The 18998-nt window shown below is 47.4% G+C and overlaps 1 protein-coding gene across 2 annotated transcripts in view; it reads left to right on the forward strand.

Annotated features, from left to right (window-relative positions):
- The window catches only part of OBSCN (obscurin, cytoskeletal calmodulin and titin-interacting RhoGEF), a 1961032-nt gene that overhangs the window by 155527 nt on the left and 1786507 nt on the right, over positions 1 to 18998 (forward strand). For both annotated transcript variants that reach the window (XM_069211034.1, XM_069211033.1), the window contains exons 9-11: positions 4403 to 4678; positions 7055 to 7327; positions 11097 to 11372. In XM_069211034.1, coding sequence (XP_069067135.1) covers positions 4403 to 4678; positions 7055 to 7327; positions 11097 to 11372 — 825 coding nt within the window. The remainder of the gene's footprint in view (positions 1 to 4402; positions 4679 to 7054; positions 7328 to 11096; positions 11373 to 18998) is intronic.

The following is an 18998-nucleotide window of genomic DNA, read 5'->3' on the forward strand; positions in this document are numbered from 1 at the left end:
TCTAGTCTATCCCTTATCGCCAGAGGAACACTCGGAAGAGTGATGTCATTTAAAAGGGGGGACTCTATCTCGGCAGTGGGTCGGGGGTGTTCTGCGTATAAGTGCGTGTAATAGGAGGCGAACCTTTGTGCAATTTCTATAGGAGTTTTGGAAAGGGAACCAGAGTCCTCCATGATTTCAGGTATGACCCTGTTGGCCAGAGGGCGGGTGGCCAGCCAGTGCAGGAGTTTCCCGTTTTTGTCCCCCCAACCATATATTTGCGCTGCTGAGGCCCTCCAAATATGCTTTGCTGATTCCAGTGCTATGTGCTTAATTTCTTCTCTAACCCTAGTGAGCTGTCTCAGAACAGAGGCTGACGCTGAGGTCACTTGTTGGCGCTCTAGGATTAGTGCTTTGGTCTCCAGCTTGGACAGCTGTGAGTCTCTGGCACGTTCGCGTGAGCGGAGGAGATATTTGGCTTGTCCTCTAAGAGTGGCTTTGCATGCAGCCCATAGGGTGCCCGGAGATTGGACCGATCCCAGATTCAGTTCGAAATATTGGGTAAGGTGGTTCTTAATTTCTTGGGTATAATCATTGTCCTGTAAATTCCATGCGTTCAGGCGCCATATCGGGCGTCTGGTGGGGTCTGTGCCACCCAGCCAGACGCGCACTGGCGAGTGGTCTGAGACCCCGCGGGGCAGCAGCTCTGCACCCGTGACGTTGTTGATGTCAAGAGCAGGCATGAATATAAGATCAATTCTGGATTGCGTCGAGTGGGCAGCCGAGGTGTGTGTGTACCGGCGGTCCCTGGGGTGCCAGGTTCTCCACACCTCGCACATGCCAAGGCTTTCTGCCCAGCTGCTAAGACTCGCGGCCCGGGCGGATCTATTGGCAGAGATTTCACCGGATACGTCCAAGCTGGGGTTGAGGATGGCGTTGAAGTCCCCTCCCAGCAGGGTGGTACCCTGGGGGAGACTCGCTGCCACACGGCGAAGCGAGAGTAAGAATGCGTCTAGTCCCGCCGGGACACACATACGAAGTTTATCGGTGACCCGTGAAGGGTCCCCTTAACTACTACGAATCGGCCCTGGGGGTCGGATTGTGTGGCTGTAACCACCATAGGTAGTGATCGATGGAGCAGAATGGCCACCCCCCTGGATCCTCTGGAGAAGCCTGCGTGGTAAACCCTGTCATATCCCCCTCGTGCGAGCATGGGGCATTTAGTCCCAAGGAGATGGGTTTCTTGTAGTAGGACCACTGAGGGGGAGTATCTGCGGAGGGTATTGAATACTGCGGATCTCTTGATCTTATCAAGTAGACCATTACGTTCCATGAGAGAATGTGGGTCAGCGGGGGTCGGGTTGTGGACTGTGTGGGTATTGTGTGGTTTTGGTTGCCTGTTTGTGGACCCCGGGACGACCGTCTCAAACATAACATTGAAATATTAAAGTAATGAAAAAAACAAGGAAAAACGGCAAACGTTCTACTATCTAAACCTGTTTTAAACTCCTTGCCCCCCAACCACCCCCCACCCCATACTCCCTCCCTGGAAGCATCTGTCGCCCAACTTCTCAACCAAAACTTAACAGCCAGATGGACTGTCATTGGGGTGGAGTGATGGACCCCTCCATTTAGTAGGATCAATTGCAATTTAGCGAGTCTGGATCAAGCTTTGCGCAATGTGCGCTGAGGAGCAATAACGCCACCCGCGGTGTCCCCTCCGGAATCCGCGGATGCGAGTCCGGGTCCCAGTTCCTTCAGGTGTGACTCAGTGGGAGCCCATCGGTTCAAGCTATCCAAGCACCGGGGATTGGCTCAATCTGGTGTTGTGTCTCGGGGCATCGAGGGCCCGTCCGGGACTCCCTCAGTCTGTGTATCGGGGTCCCGAGCCGCCTCGTCGTTGGGGGGGATACCTGAGTCCCTTCGCCTCCCTCTACGGGATCTGGTGCGCCTCCGGTTCCTCCGGGTTCCCTCCACGGGGGGGCTCTCGCAAGGGGCCCCTCCAGTTGGTTTCACAGGTCCCCTCCGGGCTCCGACGCCCTCCTCTGTTAGCCAGTCCCATGCATTCTCAGGAGATTCGAAGAAGTACGCCTTCACAGCCATAAGTACTTTAAGTCTTGCGGGGAAGAGGAGCATATACGAGAGCTGCATTGCTCTGAGTTTTTGTTTTACGTGCTCGTATGATCGGCGGCGGGTCTGGACTTCACGGGTGTAGTCTGGGAAGATTAAGATCTTGTGGTTCTCCCATTGGAGGCCCTCGGTGCGCCTGGCTTCCCTAAGGATATTGTCTCGGTCTTTAAAATTAAAAAAGCGTGCAATCATCGGGCGTTTGGGGCCACCCGGAGGGGGGCGTGGGGTGAGGGCCCTGTGGGCACGCTCGACTGCGAACCATGCCGAGAGAGTTTGATCTGGCACCCAGGACCTGATCCACTGCTCCAGAAATTCGGAGGCCTTGTCTTCTTCCACGCCCTCGGGGAATCCGATAAAGCGCAGGTTGTTACGCCTTGATCGGTTTTCGGCATCTTCTGCACGGCGGTGCAATTCGCTGGTTCGGGCTTGTAGCTGGGCCACTTTAGTTTTAAGATCGGATAGCTCATCTTCAGTCTGGGAGACGCGGGTTTCTACGTCGGTGATGCGACTCACCGCATTTCTGAGATCTTGCCGAATAAGACCCATGTCCTCTCGCACTTCCCCGATTTTGGTTTCTACGGCTGCTTGCGAAGATTGGATCGCCTGGAGGATAGCGTTCACTCCGTCTATAGCGGGACCCCCACTGGCCGCATCTCCTCCCCCCCGGGGCCCCGCCGGTATCGTGAACTGGTCGATCTTTTGCTGGGAGACCCGGGGTTGTTTGTTTGCCTTGTCTTTCCCCATCTTGATACGGGGGCGGAGGTCAGTGTACGGTTCCTTGGGGTGTTCTGGCACGTGTGTCAGAGCAGACAACCGTCGGCGAAGTTTTCTTGCGATGAGTGGGTTTATGCAGTCACGCTGGCTCGCCGGGGTCGTGGATTCGGGGGCACGATGTCCCGGTGGTGGGTCCGCCGCCACTCCGGCTCGGGCACCCGGTCTCCGGTCAGTGGTGATGGGGATATATTGATTGAGCTGCAACTGCGTGGGCCAGTGGAGGGTTCAAAGGATTTTGCTATTGTTTACGCGACTCATTCCCACCTCAGAGGATTTTGTAGCAGGCCCCATTTATTCTGGGACCCAGAAGGTGGACCAGGATTCCAGGTTCCTCTCACTTTGGAGGGTTGTTTTACTCGTGCTCCTGCGCAACTGCCACTCATCTGGTTCATCGCATTTCACAGCATTTCACGGCGCATCACTCTCCTTATGTGGGGGGCCAGGGGTCCTCGCCGCGGGAGACGTTCCTCTTGCGCCTCCCTCTCACCACCCGACGAATCTTGGGGGTGGTCTCCCCGTTCCCCGATGCATCCCGGGGGGCGTGAGGCCTCAGCAGCTGGGCCCGGCGTTTCAATCGCCCTCTCAGTTCACCGCGGGCCCTCGGCACGCCGCGGGGGATGTCCCCATTGTGGTTCCCCGGCCGCCAGGTAAGTCCCGGGGGACCCCCCTCGAGGCGGTCCGGACCAGGGCACCGAGCACCTACTCGTGGGCCGACGCCCCTCCCGCGTCTAGGTGGAATCGCCGTCCCAGCGCACGGGCCCCGGCACGGCCAACGCCCTCTCAGTCAGCCGCCGGTACCTCGCTCACCTCTCTCGGGGGTCCAGAGAAGCTTCGCCGCAGGGGACCCCCCTTTAGCGGCTCCCACGCCGCTCGGGCGGTTCTCAGAGGATCCCGTCTTCCAGGCGGTTCAGACGCCGCAGCTCCAGGTCAGCGCCACCAGGTATGTGCGCGGCGCAGCCTGGGGCACCAGGGGCTCCGCCCGTGGGCCAGGGCAGCGCCGTCCCACCCGCTCACGGGGCCCGCGCCCCGAGGCCCAGTGCCGAGTCTTCCTCGTCTCTCACTGCACTCAGAGCATCCACATCAAGGGCCCGGTCGTTCAGCAACAGCCCTCTCGAGGCAGTCCAGCTCTAGCGGCCATTTTAGCATTCGGGCCGCGGCCCGCGAACGGGGTCCGGCCCAACCACCGCTCACATCAGCGGGCCCCAGTGAGATGGGGAGACCGCGGGGACAGCCGGCGCGGCACCTCCAGATCGCCAAATCGTGGTAATTTCGGGCGGATGACGGAGGGGTCCAGAGCACTCTCAGAGTGCGACCGCCATCTTGACGCCCGAAGCCACGCCCCCTGGTTAAGGCAATTTATCTCTTGATTTTACAGCATTCTGATTATGGTAATGGAAGCTGTGCTGAGCAGGGACTGAGCATGTTCCTATGCATACCAAAGTCTTTCTTGAATGCTTTCCTTGTCCGTTTGCACTTGGAAGAAACCCTTATTTGTGTGCATGTTTGTGTTTTTATGTAGAGGAAGCAGTTACATTTGTCAACAAGCCTAAAGTGCCATCTGAAATCACAGTGTCTGTATCTGAGAACCTGGAACTGGCCTGCGAATTGTCAACAGCAGGAGGTGCTGTGTTGTGGAAAAGAGACCTAAACGAAGTCAAACAGGACCAGAGAACGGCCATTATAGCACAGGGCGTGCAGCGCAAGCTCGTCATCAAGAACGTGACACAGCGTGACCAGGGAAGTTACACGTGCGAGGCACAGGATGACAAAATAACATTCCAAGTCAAAGTCACAGGTGGGTGAACAGATGATTACAAGATGACTATGTCACCTTGGGTTCAGTGTACTAATATGGCGATTTTCTTTGACCATCAATTGTTATCAGCTGTGTTAGTTACACTGGAACATTTCAGTGCAACCAGGATCACAATACCAAAATGCTATTCCGTGAATATGTTTGCCTTTTGAAGGCTGATGGTCAGGATTGTTGGTAAATGGAAGAGACTGTGGAGGTCAAGGGATTCTCGGAGAGGCTCATTTGAACACCTAGAACAGTGTATAAATCTCTCGTTACTATATTTTCTTGCAGATATGAGACAGTTTGCTGCAGTAGCGCATTAGCATTTTCACACTACCCCACTGGGCAAACTAAAATGACAACAAGATTAAAATGTGGAGTAAGTGTTCCAAGTGAACCTAGAAATTCCAAGCAAGTATTGCAGCTGAACCTAAAATCTTGCAATTATGCAAAGAAAGTGAGTGCAAAAAGCACCTGGGGAGCTGGGCCTCGGCTTTGGGCCAGCACGGGGAGCACTCAAATGTCAGAGGCAGAGGCGTAGTGTTATTGTACCCCTACTGGCGCTTAACTGTGGAGGCAGCTGCGTCAGTTTCCTTTTATTATGCACCATGCACAGTGTGTGGGCTAAACCAAATCCTTGCACGTCGGCGGGGGAGCCAACAGATCACCCCTCCGCCTTCGCATCAGGTTCTCAACACTACATTCCTCCTTAACTTTAATTAGAGAAACAATTTTACATAACTAGTAATGGGTCATGTGCATAACAATAATTTCATGAACAGTTCAACATGCAGGCAATGTGGGTGAGTATGTCTTCCAGGGGGTGGCTTAAGGGTTCCTAGGGTTCCAGCCCTGAAAGTTTTTCAAGAGAGTTGCTAGCCCAGGATTGTTCCGCAAACAGTACCTAGGGTGGTCACCATGACCTGCTGCATCCCGGGGAGCTGATGGAGGTGAGGAGCGTTCATGAGGGGCTCCACCTCTCAGACATAGGTGATAAGTGAGCTGTGCCTTTTTCGGCAATAAAATACCAGAAATGGACGGAGACTATTTTAGTTTCAATTCGTGCATTATATTTTAGAAATATAGAACATGATAAATGATTCTAGACATTTGCATAATAAAATGAAATATCAAATATGATATGAAATCAATGTAAAAGACTATAAAAGACTGCAGCTCCTCTGCAAGGCCCACCATCTCCCGTAGAAAATGTGTATTAGGAGTCTGAATTCTCAAACAGGCATATGCTCACATTGCACTCACATTGCAGGTATACACCAGAGGCCTGCAACACAACACTGTGCCATTGGCAGACTTATCTACCCATTGAGGCGCCCCACTGCTGCTCATGGATTCGTCAAAAAATGTCCTGTGATCCCTGCGTGCTGTGCTTCCATGTGGCCATCCGTATCCTGACACCAAACAAAACAAACATCAAACATGCTTAGGCTTTGTGTTAGACAGTGTAATGTTTGCACAACCCAGCTGCCAAAGAGCTCCTGTCACAGTCCCCACCACAGTTACAATACCTACCTTGTTACAATGTGTGTTTCTCCCAGGCATATAAAAATAGCAGTGGTTGAAAGGTCTCATTTAGGAGTTCATAAAAGGCAGGCTGATAAAAACTGTCTGCCCTACCCTGCACACCAAATTATACAACTGCGGTCCAATCAGATATTGACCTGCAATGAGAGAAGAGTGTTGATGCAATGATGCGTGTCCCCCGCCACCTCCTGTCTGTGCTTTCTTTGTTGATCAAATTACCTCTGGTTATTGCTGTCATTAGAAATTACTTGAGCAAGCATGTCTCCGTTTTCTTTGTGAAGTCGGGTCAAAAGTATCTTAAAGCTTACTCAAGATACTTATTTTCTCAAAGCCACAAATCCACTGAATATGAAACAGAAGTGAAAGAAAAAAACAATATAGAACTTGATGATTGCTTTGGTTTGCCGCATACTTTTGCTTTACCACCTCTTTCAATGGACTGTACACAACCCAAATATCTGAGGTTATTCATAACTCCAAGGTTGGTCAAATAAATAGTTTTGTGGCGATAAGAGCAGCAAAACACCTACTGATTTATGAAGATCATGCTTTATCTTTTTGCAGATCCTCTTCATTTTCTGTTTCTTTCAGCTCCTTTCCCTCTTCTTCCTTCTATTCTTCTAATTCCTCCTCTTCCCCTTCTTCTTTCTCCTCTTCATTTGCATTGTTGTATTGTCGCTCACATGGAATATATTAAGCCTCTGCCTTGATGTGGGTAATTCAAAGCTGGTTATTTTCATGACTGCTCTTCTTCCAGTGTGTACATTCCTATAAAAAAGTCAGCATTTTCACTAAGCTCTGGCTGAAATTGCATATTGTTTCACACAGAGCCTGGTGTGTTCTCGAACATGGATAAGGTGCAGAGGGAGGTGAAGGCCTTCCCATCAAAGAATGCCACCCTCAGCTGTGAGGTGTCCCAGGCTAAGACCGAGGTCAAGTGGTACAAGGAGGGGAAACTGATCACTGCCAGCAAGCGAGTGAAGGTGGAGTCTGAAGGCAGATCCCGACAGCTGGTGCTGGAGCAGGTGGAAATAAAAGATACTGGGGAATACACCTGTGAGGCCGCTGGGCAGAAACTCGCCTTTAAGATCAATGTCGCTGGTGAGTAAGACTCTTGCTATTGGAGACCACCTGTAGAAGGGCATGTAATCAGCTGGCTAACTTGTCTCATGTAGAGCCAGGATACTTAAGTTCTAATTCCAGCTGCTCCACTTGGTTTAAATGCGTAAGGTGATTCATTTATATCTGTGTTTTTAATTTCACCGAATTGACTTTTTTGTGAAACGAGCGATAAAAACTGAGGAGGGTTTTAATACTTTTTTCAGCTGTGGCGAACTATCCTTTCTTTTCTCTGAAGCCCGATGTTCATCCTAATTTTGCAAAGCACCTATATCCCTTTCAGTCTTATTGATGCTACTTGTCGACACCATGATTTCCCTTTTGTCCATCAGTAGATGTAGACAGGAACTTGTCTACATAGAGTGATTTTTGTACTTTTTTCTTAATTCTTTCTGCTGTCTTCTGAAGCTTGCGCAGTTAATGCTGCAAAGATCTGTCCTCTAACCTAGCATGTAACTGACAGGATTCTGCACAAGGGTCTACTCTGTCTGTAAAATATACCCTGAAGCAAACCTGCTCCTTGTTGGTGACTAATGCAGTAAGGTGTTTGTCACCCCACTTGTCACTTATGTCAAGCAGGGAGTGACCAGTCTTTCAGAAGTTTGATTTAATTTTGTATTACAGGATTGCTATTATGCGAAAACGAGGAAACGTCAATTACAAAATGCATAAATATCTAAAACAATTGTCATTTGTTCTGTCGTTCCTTAAAAAAAGTAGCAAAAAGTCCACCGTTAGTTGGAAAAAACTTGTTATGCTATTTTCCAGAAATGTATAGGAATAGAGAAATAGAATTACAAAAAACTAAAAATGGGTTTAAATAGAAAGCAATTGGCCAAATTCAATTTCATATAAAAAAGAGGTGCAAGAATGTTGTCATGGATGTGATATCAATGTCCGGTGCCCCTCCATTACAAATAAAAAAGGTAGAACATTGTTCACATGTGATAGTGCACTTATCCTTAAATTTAATAAAATATGTTTTCCCAAAAGATTGTTAATGGGCAAATTGTCATGAAAAGTGTAGCCACAGTGACATAAAATGAATACAGTTGCGTGTTAAGTGCATAGATCTTATAGAATGGTGTAATGGTAATACCTGTTTGTCCGGAGGTGCTTCAGTACTCTCCAATAAGAGCAGGTGTTTCCCTCGGATTAGGCCAAACGTTAACGCCAGGTTTAAGGCAGATGTTGATGAGTTACAATTGGCACCCATTTTATGTACTGGTTTCTATAGCCCGAACATCGCCCATGCACCCTCTTTGCCAGCATTAACATAGAAATGTAGAGGTCGCAGAAGCTTCTAGGAATCTACATAATGCTACAATTTTGAGCAAGGTGTTTCCCACCAGGAGGAAGATTACCCAGAGTCAAATTATTGATTCAGGAATGAATATGATACTAGTCAGACTGTCAGCCCATAGAGGGCAACACAGCCACTTGAAAGACATATGTCATAACACATAAGTAAGTTGTGAGGGCTAACATGATAGAGTAAGCTACCTTACAGTTCGCTAGCTATTGCTATTGATTAATGCAGCCGGTTAATGTTTCACTGTTATTTTATTCACATATAAAAAAGCGGTTGTACTATTGGAAAATCTTATGATGAAATAACCCGCACAAATCGACGGATTTTCTGTTGCCAGACATCTCTAAATTATGCAATAACGAATTTGTTCAATCATTTTAGGAAACTGAAATATATATATTTTTGAATCTTTCGTTTTTTTCTGATACGTTTTGAAGTATTCATGGGGAATGTTAACAGACTGCTTGGGTTTTGTAAGACTTGCCGAATTACCGTTTCAAAGAGTTGCACCATTCTCATACTCAAACATAAACTGGAGACTGCCTGGAGCTGGAAGCACAGTGTCGCAAATCACTTGCTTAAAAGTGAATATGATGTTAGCAGCATTTGTAAAATGGGTCCTGTTAATTAATATGGCCATGTAGCACATACAATTATTAACCCCATCAATGCATGTTTTCTAGAACGTATTCTACATTCGTGTACTCGCACAGTTTAGAAGCTCAAGACATAATGTAGATTATACCCTCTCCTGTGGAGACCCTAAAGTTACTCTTAAACTCTCTCTTGCAGAGATGTTCGTAGGACACGCCTGAAAGATCAGGGTTCCCTGCATCACAGGAATTGTGTGGAACTTTTTTATATCCCTCTGCACCCCCTACATGTTATTTAAGTGAGATGGTGGCTAAAAATCTGCATCTCGTGCGTCGGCCCGGAAGTCTCCATTACACATGGGCACACAGTAAGGGAACAGGGAAATTTTTTAGATGTATATTATGGGGCACATGTATTAGCCCCTTGCGCTGCAGTTGCATCACCTTTGATGCAACAGCGGCGAACATCTTGAACTCATATCTATGAGGCTATGCAAAGCCACTTTGCCTGGCTTTGAATGGCCTCATAGCTATGGAGTAGGGCAAGGAAGCGCAAATTGCTGTGTTGCCTTGCTCTGTGCAAGGGAGGTGTTTGATGGACATTGCCATGGGTGATCCCATGCAACACTAATGGATTTTGATGCATCCCCAGGTTTACAAGAGCTTGAAACCCGGGGATGTGCCAAAACCTTATGCATTCCCCATGGGAAGTGCAACGAGGAGAAATATCTGTATTTCTCCTCAAATGGGAAAGAGGAAAAAGCCCCCCAGTATTGCTTTTGTGCACAAAGGTGCCACTTCCTGCACAAAGACAATCCTCCATGCAATGCAGACACCCTTGCACCATGGTGCAAGAGTGCCTGTATTGGCACTCGGCAGCCCATTGTGCGCCAGAGCAGGGGGAAAGGACAGGAAAGCACCGAATGTTATAGATAAGGCACATTCCTGCCCTTTCACTGTGACTCAGTGCAGTGCAGTGCAGCAAGGTGACTTGCTGCGCTGCCCTGTGCCAAATCCCCATAAATATGCCCCTATGTTTATTTCTAACTTGAAAAATTTGATTCTCGAACATGCAAGTCATGCCTCCTCAGTTGGTCCTCATGGTCGTGGCTAGTCATATGCCAAAGACCAGTGCCATCTGGAACTGTGGCATTCAGGACACTGTGTTTTTGAAGCCATTGTCATCTTTATTTGACTAATTTGATGTAGACATCCTGGTAGTCTCTCCCTTACCTGATAAACCTCCTGGGTATCATTAGCGGGTTACAGTGAGCATTATTTTATGACTCACAAATTCTATATGGTGTGTTCAGTACCAGTTTACAAAATACATCTACCACTCTGCTTAATACATATATATATATATATATATATATATATATATATATATATATATATATTATACATATTTCTGTTATTCAAGACTGATTGAACTGGACTGATGGCTGTGATTTTGAGTCAAATGCACATAAAGTATTCAACAGGAAATGAGAACGTATTGCCCTGATTTAGGGTTTGGCGCTTATGGGTCAACATGTTTAGTGTATATTCCATTACAGATTATAAGAATATCTAATTTAACAAAAGCCTCCACAAACAAACGTTGAAGTTGAAAGTTTGCCGACAGGATTTGCATTATGCTAAATATTGAAGCCCATGCATTTTAAAGTGCTTATGTTAAATTCAATTTATGTCAGTAGACGTCCCTAGATTGAAAGTTGGATGACTGTCTCCTTCTTGTGTTGTTAAAATAGAAGGTTTTTCATCATGGGCAAGACGTGCAAAATATTAAATTATAGTTACCTCCTGTTAATTTAAAAAGTTGCGCTTTTTTCACTCTTAATAGAGGTTGAAGCAGTGTTTGTAAACCAGGAAGAAGTTCAAAAGGATGTGAAGGCTATCCTGACTGATAGTGCCTCTCTGAGCTGTGAGGTGCTGCAGACTAACACTGAAGTAAAATGGTACAAGGAAGGGAAACTGATCACTGCCAGCAAGAGGATAAGGGTGGAGTCTGATGGAAGATCTCGCCGCCTGGTGGTGGAACAGGTAGAGAAGAAGGATGCTGGGGAGTACACCTGTGAAGCGGCTGGACAGAAGGTCACCTTCAAGATCACTGTCACAGGTGAGCTTCCTTTCCTGAACTTCATTACGTTTGGAAGTGCAAATGTATTGGATATTGTTTGAGAAATCTTCATGCTTCCTGTGGCAGAAGAACATTAGCACCAGTGGACCTCTGTACATGAGGAAGAGAAGTTTAATATTTTACAGGATCCAAAGCTATATGAATGTATAAATTGATGATTTTATCATCAATCTTTCCTTTTCATAGCTTGACTTGTATTCTTCGTGTGTCACACATGCTTTATGATAGAAATTCTTTATGTAAAGACTTCTGCTGGTTCTTTTCGTTTGAGGGAAAAGATCTTTAACCCAAGATTGCCATAATTTTCTGTAATTGCCTATCTACTGTATGTATGTGAAAAAGGGGTACACTCTTACTTTGATTTATTTCTCATACCCAGAAATTGGTCACTCTGTACTGGCTGTTGCATTTTTTAAAACTGATGAGGACTGTTTTTGGGATAAGGTTTGTTGTATGCTTAAAGGACTTGAGGGCAACGTTGCAGACGTTGCAGTCTTTGACTTTAGGTTACACACTGACACATTTCACAGTTGTATTGGCCCCATTTCATCTTAAGGCGGCAGTGCCTACTTTAATCTTCTCTCTTGAAAGCAGCCATCCCTGCTTTGGTCTGTAGAGCATTGTCCTTGATGGGCAAGTTTAACTGCTTCCTGGTGTTATGAGTTTGATGTCTTGGAAGGAAGATATGAGCCTCCTGAGGCCTCTAAGTGGTGGCGAAAGGTGATTAGGTGTCTACATGGTTTGACGGATGTAGATTAAGGGCTAGCAGGACACTACTCATTCTGATAAAGATATTGCTTGACTTTGTGGCACTGAGCATGATTATATACTTCATGTAACTTAAGGGTACATGCAGTCAAAGATACATTGCTTCCCTGAAGCTGCCTTGTATTAGGCATTCATCAAAACGGTCAATGATTAAGCTGTCCAATAAGATTATAGTGCTTCAATGCCACCCCAATCAACCCTCCAGAAATGCTAAATGTTCTATTTCAGTACATTGCTTGCCGAAAAGGACAGACTCTTAATTCCAAAGAACTGAATGTGTTATTGTGGGCCTTATACCTGTTAGGATGTACACAATTTACACTGGCTTAATACCGCATGAGGCAAGGAGAAGGGAAAGGTCCTTTGCCCCCAGAATATCCTTGAATGTGTCCATAAAAGCTTTGTATTTCAGATTGACAGAAACCTTAACATTAACTAAAATTCTAGAGGAGCTTGTGGATAGAGTGCTACTATAGTCCTTTTCCCAGACCTTATTCGTGGGCCATGGTGCAAGCTAGGGCCTCAACTGTGGTGCTTTAGGTTGTTTGCCTGAAGTTCCAACTTTGTACAACTGTCAGATGTAATGTATTGCTATCCCTGCAGGATGTGGTTGTTTTTGCCTCCCTCCGGGTCACGGTGGGCCTGTTAGACTGTTAGAGAGCACTAAAGGGTTGTGTGGTTTGTGGCTGAAAGGACAGACGTTTGAGTTGAGTTCTCTCCATAGTGGCTAGGTTCTTGTCTGTTGATCCATGGCCTGACCTAAAAACGACTGGCAGGCTGCAGAGCCTAATATAGTTGTTACCCCAAGCTTCTGGCATATCCCTGAAAGAGTGCAAAATTGTTGGCGGGGATTGCCTTACTGGAGCTGAAAAGCCTAAAGAGCATGCTATGGCTCTGCTCTCCTTAAAATGCTATATGGCCGAATCCACCTTCTCACCAAACAGGAGGGAGCAGTCGAAAGGCATGTTAATCAAGGATGCCTGGTAATTTCCAGAGAAATTAGTGGACCTCATCTTGGTGTGTGATCCAAGAGACATGCTGGTTCTCCTAGCACTACCTAGACACTCCTTGATGTCCAGGCTCAAGCAGATTACTAATTTGCCCACATCTCCACAATTGTGAATACTTTGGACTGAAGGAACAAGTCTTCTGGGGTGGCAGGTAAGACCTCACCCACCATGTCCCGTAATGCGTGTAGCAATCTACTTGTCAGCTTGCGTAATTGACCTCAAGGCAAGACTGTATGAGAAGAACATATGCTTGACAAATGTATCTACCAGTTTTGACTCGCTGTCTTGGGGCACAATGTGGAAGGTGTTCAGATTCACTCTACTGGCGGATGCCTGTATCTCTAGACTTTCAGCGTTTGGATGCTGAGTGAAGAAGGCCATGTCTCCTGAAGCAGGCCTATAGTGGCATGCAACCTGTGGGGTGCCAGAAATGGTTTAGCCCAAGTGCCTAGCAGTGTGTCAGTGAGAGCTTTATTGAAAGACAAAATTGGTTCAGTCGGTGTCTGCCCATACCTGCATAGTGGGGAATGGAGGTCAAGTACCTCAGCAGCCCTTCTGATCATTGTAGCCAAACTTGTGCTTTCCTCTGTTGCTGGACCAGGATGGAAACCCACTCAGAATTGGGTGAAGTGTCAAACCCACCTGCATCCTGTAGGTCCATGTACCAGTTGTTATCATCATAGGGTGATGCAAACTCTTCCTCAGCTCCATCATTGTTGTCTCCATCAAGCTGGCTCTGGTCAGAGTCTGATGCCTGGCGGTGGAATTGTGTCTGCGTCAGATGGATTAAATAGAGGCTGCAGCACACAATATCTGGACGTGTCCTAGGTTAAGACGAATCTGGCTTGGAGTTAGGCACCAGGATTGGTTGTGGTTCTTCCTCTGGTGGCAGCTGTAGGTGCCCGTGTCGATGCTGAAGGGGTCAGTGTGGATTTTGGTGCTGGTCTTAATTTTGGTAGGGACTTGGAAGCAGGTTCAAGGTACACAGAAGGCACTGAGGCTGAGCCCATTGGTGGTAACACAGTTGGGAGTCTCTGTGGATCTATGATGCCCAAAGGTGTGCCAGAAGGAGTAGGGCATGTATCAAAGGTGTGAAGCATGGCCTCTTGAAAGGCCTCTACTTCCTGCAACATCACTGAAAAACTAAAGATGCTTCGGTACCAGGGATGGAATCGGCTCCTTGGTGGAATGGTAGCGATACCTGGGGCATGGAAACACCCTCATGTCTTCTCTGGAGAACAAGAGTGGCGAGAAGGGGCTGAGTTCCACTTCGACTTCTTTTATTTTTCTTCAGCGTGAGGATGATCTGCATCTGGAACGACTTTGAGTGTGGGAACATCAATATAAGTATAGAGGGGTAGGCACATTTTTACTTGACTCCACATCTATGTACCTTGACAATACAATGTCATTTTAGTATGCATAGAGGTAAGAATCATAGATCTATACACAGCTTTATATACTTATCTTGGACATGTGTTCTGGATTTGATATTCATGTAGAACAATTTGAAAAACTTGATATTTCGACACAGAATCTTCAACTTGTTAGCACTTTAACTCCGTTCAAACAAGCCAGTCCCATATAAAATACTTTTTTATCTCAAAGCTATGCCAGTTGATGCATTAGACTGAGTGTATGATGTTATCGAATATCAGATTATGCAACAGTGCAAATGCAAGTGAAAGCTATATGTTATAGATGTGTGCCGGCGAGATGTGTAAAGAGTAAAATGAGCCCTAAAATAAGCAAGAAAAATGTCACCATCACCTCTCTTAACTAGTAAAAGATAGCCATTATTGGATGCATCCGTGGGCCCCATTGCTTTACTACAGTAAAGGTAGCTAATTGGGTCCGCACATTACTCCAACCACATAAGCCGCACTTTGAATGCAAGTTAGGTTTTTATTTACATGTTTTTTTTTTTTTAAATCTGTTTATTGAACACAAACTTCAAACAACAATACAATAGCTGTACATTCTTTTGTGATACATTTACACACTTGTATAATTTTACACAGCATTGCCACACCGAGAGGTGTAAAAAGGAAGGAGGAGAAGGGGGAATTGGAAGGGGAAGACAAGGATAGCTGGGGGGGGAGACTTTTACAACTAATCCTAATAATGCGAAGGAGTTAAGGGCATGATAAAAGGAGAATGCGGCTACATTTAGCATGCAAGCTATTGTGATGACCGATTGCAGCTTAAGGGGTCTGGCCAATCACTGACGATATCGGTAACTAATATAGAAAACACTTCAAGGCTGTAGAGGGTGTCTGTGGTGTTGACAGGTTCAGGGGCAGGAGTATTTTACATGTTATGATTGTATGTTAAATGCATGTATGAGCGTATGGGGAGTAGTTGGGCACAGCTAAGAAATGTCTTTTGAGGACGAAGAAGGATATTAGCAATGAGTGTATTTAAGGACAATCAGAGTTGGTGCCTTGCGGCTAAGGTATTAACAGTGTCAGCGCAGGCTGTAATGTTCGTGAGTTGAAACCCGTTCATGGGGGATACATGTCGTCTCTGGCCTCTATTGCCACCATGAATGTGTCCCAGACCTCCGGGCCATCTAGGATAAGGCCTCTGTGTTGTAGCAAGTGAAGTGTCTGGGCTTCAGCTTGAGATCGGCTATGTAAATCACGTAGCCATGTTGCGTGGGAGGGAGCATGTGGAGCTTTCCAATGTATTGCTATCAAGCGTTTATACACTACGAATGCCAGGTCAATGAATCTGTGCGTATGTTTGTCTGCTTTAGTGCGATGCCTTATGCTGAGTAAGCAGGAGTCAGGAGTGGGCGCTAGGGTGTGAGATGAGATCTCTGCTGTGACCTCCATCACACGTTGCCAGGCTGAGTTTATGGAATGGCAACTCCAAACCATACGGTAGAAGTCAGCTGCTGGTGTAGCGCATCTAGGGCATGTTGGTGTTGTATTGGGGTAGATTTTTTGAACGCGGGCTGGTGATAGATATGATTGGTGAAGGTAATTAAATTGAGTGTACCGCAGACGAGGATTACGAGATATTGATTTGATTGTTGCGAGGGCAGTAACCCAGGTCTTCTGTGGTAGTGGGGTAGGAAGGACAGCGTCCCAACGAGCCTTTGTGTGTGGCAGTGTTGTACATATTGCTTCGAGCAATGCTTTATATAGTATGGTAATAATGCACTTTGAGCTGCCAATGGTTAGTATAGTGGTGAGCAGCGAGGACTCGGGAGGTTCCGAGTCTCCTGCGCCCCAAATATTATTGAGCAATAGCTTTATGGCATTAAATGTTAGGAAGGCCCCATTCTGCATAGTGCCTGCTGTCACCAGTTCAGCGAAAGTATGCATCGCGGAGCCAGAATATAAGTCACCCAATTGGAGCATATTCATTTCATGTGGATCATGGTGTATTGACAGGATTTGGGTGCCCGGCAATTGAAGTAGTGGCAACAGAGGCGAGTAGAGGAAAGATGTGGACTTGGTTTGGACATATCTGCGCCAGTAGAATCGGGCTGCCTCTAGTAATATTAGTCTGGGAGACGTGTGGGGGGTACTAGTTAGTATCGAGAGTAACAGCTTCTGTGATGCTATATGTGTCTGTAACATCCTGCTTTCAGCCGACGGGGTGTCGCATAGCCATGTAGACAGCCATGATAATTGGGCGGCTGCATAATATCTTTCGAAGTTAGGCATTCCCAATCCGCCCATCTCCTGCGGATGTTGCGTTATTGACAGCGCCACTTTGCGTCTATCTTTACCCCAGAGTAAATCCGTTAGTATTGATTGCAGCTTATTAAAAAAGGAACGCGGTAAGCACAGCGGAAGAGCTGTAAAGTAATATAGAAACCTTGGAGGGATGAGCATTTTGGCTATCGCCACTCGGCCCATTGGAGACAGGGGAAGTGAGCTCCAGAAGGGTATTGAGCCGCGAACGGAGCCAAGGATCCTGTCTATGTTTCCTTCTTTTAGATCCGTGATGGACTGATAAATCTGCACTCCCAGATATTTAAAGGTTATGTGTGACCATGGTAGTTTGTATTGCGGCAGTAACATATGGTGAGCTACCGGGGACGGAGAAATGGGGAATACGCTTGATTTGGACCAGTTGACGTGTAGACCAGAGGCGATAGCGAAGGAGTCCAGTAACTGCAGGGCCTCAGTCATATAAGCCGAATGGTCGCGCAGATATATTAAGGCATCATCCGCGTACATAGATATGATGTGGTGGGTGTTAGCCTCCGGGATACCCCATATGTGTGCGTAACTCCGTAGTTTAATCGCTAGTGGCTCCATAGCAATAGCGAACAGCAATGGAGATAATGGGCAGCCTTGTCTGGTGCCTCTACCTATGGGAAATGCTTCAGAGATAACTCGTCCATTTTTGACCCGAGCAGTGGGCCTGGAGTAAAGCGTTTTGATCCAGTTAATGAAGCCGGCACCAAAGCTGAATGCTTTGAGTGTGTGTAAAAGATAGTTCCAGCTGAGTGTGTCGAATGCTTTTTCTATATCTAGAGATAGGGCCACTGCTTCCGAGTTTGTATTACTGTGTATTATGTGTAAGAGTCTCCTAATATTCAGGAAGGTGCTTCTGCCAGGAATGAAGCCTGATTGATCATGGTGTATTAAAGTCGGTAAGTAGGGGAGAAGACGGTTTGCGAGTATTTTTCCTAATAGTTTATAGTCTGTATTCAGCAAGGAGAGCGGCATGTATGATTTGGCATCTAGAGGGTCGCGGCTCGTTTTTGGGAGGACGACTATCAGTGCTTCGCACATTGAGTCCGGCAGTTGTAATTTATGGTGTGCTTCGTTGAATACTTCTGTGAGTGGGTGTAATAAATAGGCAGCGTGAGAATTGTAATATTCTATCTGCAGGCCATCAGAGCCGGGCGTTTTATTACGTGCCATTTGTGATAATGCAAGACGCAACTCTTCAATAGTGATGGGGCCGTCTAGCGCGGCGGTGTTATCGAGGATAAGTTGACTTTGGGGGACCAGACTTAGGGCCTCATTCTGAGGCCGGCGGGCGGCGGTCGCCGCCCGCCTGGCGGGAACCGCCATATGGCCGCTCTGCGGTCGAGAGACCGCGGAGGCCATTCTGGCTTTCCCGCTGGGCTGGCGGGCGACCGCCAGAAGGCCGCCCGCCAGCCCAGCGGGAAACCCCTTCCCACGAGGAAGCCGGCTCCGAATGGAGCCGGCGGAGTGGGAAGGGTGCGACAGGTGCAGTAGCACCCGTCGCGAATGTCAGTGTCTGCTAAGCAGACACTGAAATTCAAAGTGGGGCCCTCTTACGGGGGCCCCTGACACCCCTCACCGCCATCCTGTTCCTGGCGGTCGGAACCGCCAGGAACAGGATGGCGGTGAGGGGGTCGGAATCCCCCATGGCGGCGCAGCAAGCTGCGCCACCATGGGGGATTCCTCAGGGCAGCGGAAAACCGGCGGGACACCGCCGGTTTTCCTGTTCTGACCGCGGCCATACCGCCGCAGTCAGAATGCCCTGCGGAGCACCGCCAGCCTGTTGGCGGTGCTCCCGCCGACCCCGGAACGCCGGGGTCGGAATGACCCCCTTAGTGTGTTGATAATATGTTGTTCTGGAGGTTGTGGAGGGGGCGTATAGAGGGTCCGATAGTATGTGGAGAAGGCATAGTTTATGCCTGCTTGGGTATTAACGATCGTGTCAGGGTTTAAGTGTATTGCGCCAATGGGTGTTGGTTGTGATGGTTGCCGAGTCAGCCAAGCTAATAGTCTGCCAGATCTGTCGCCTTCAGCGTGTTGCCTGGTCATATAGTGTCTGTAATCGTGTTTGCTCAATCTATTGTCTGTCTCCTTATGAGAGGTCCTAAGCA

Source organism: Pleurodeles waltl, chromosome 10 (genome assembly GCF_031143425.1).
Source record: "Pleurodeles waltl isolate 20211129_DDA chromosome 10, aPleWal1.hap1.20221129, whole genome shotgun sequence".
Classification (NCBI taxonomy): Eukaryota; Metazoa; Chordata; class Amphibia; order Caudata; family Salamandridae; genus Pleurodeles; species Pleurodeles waltl.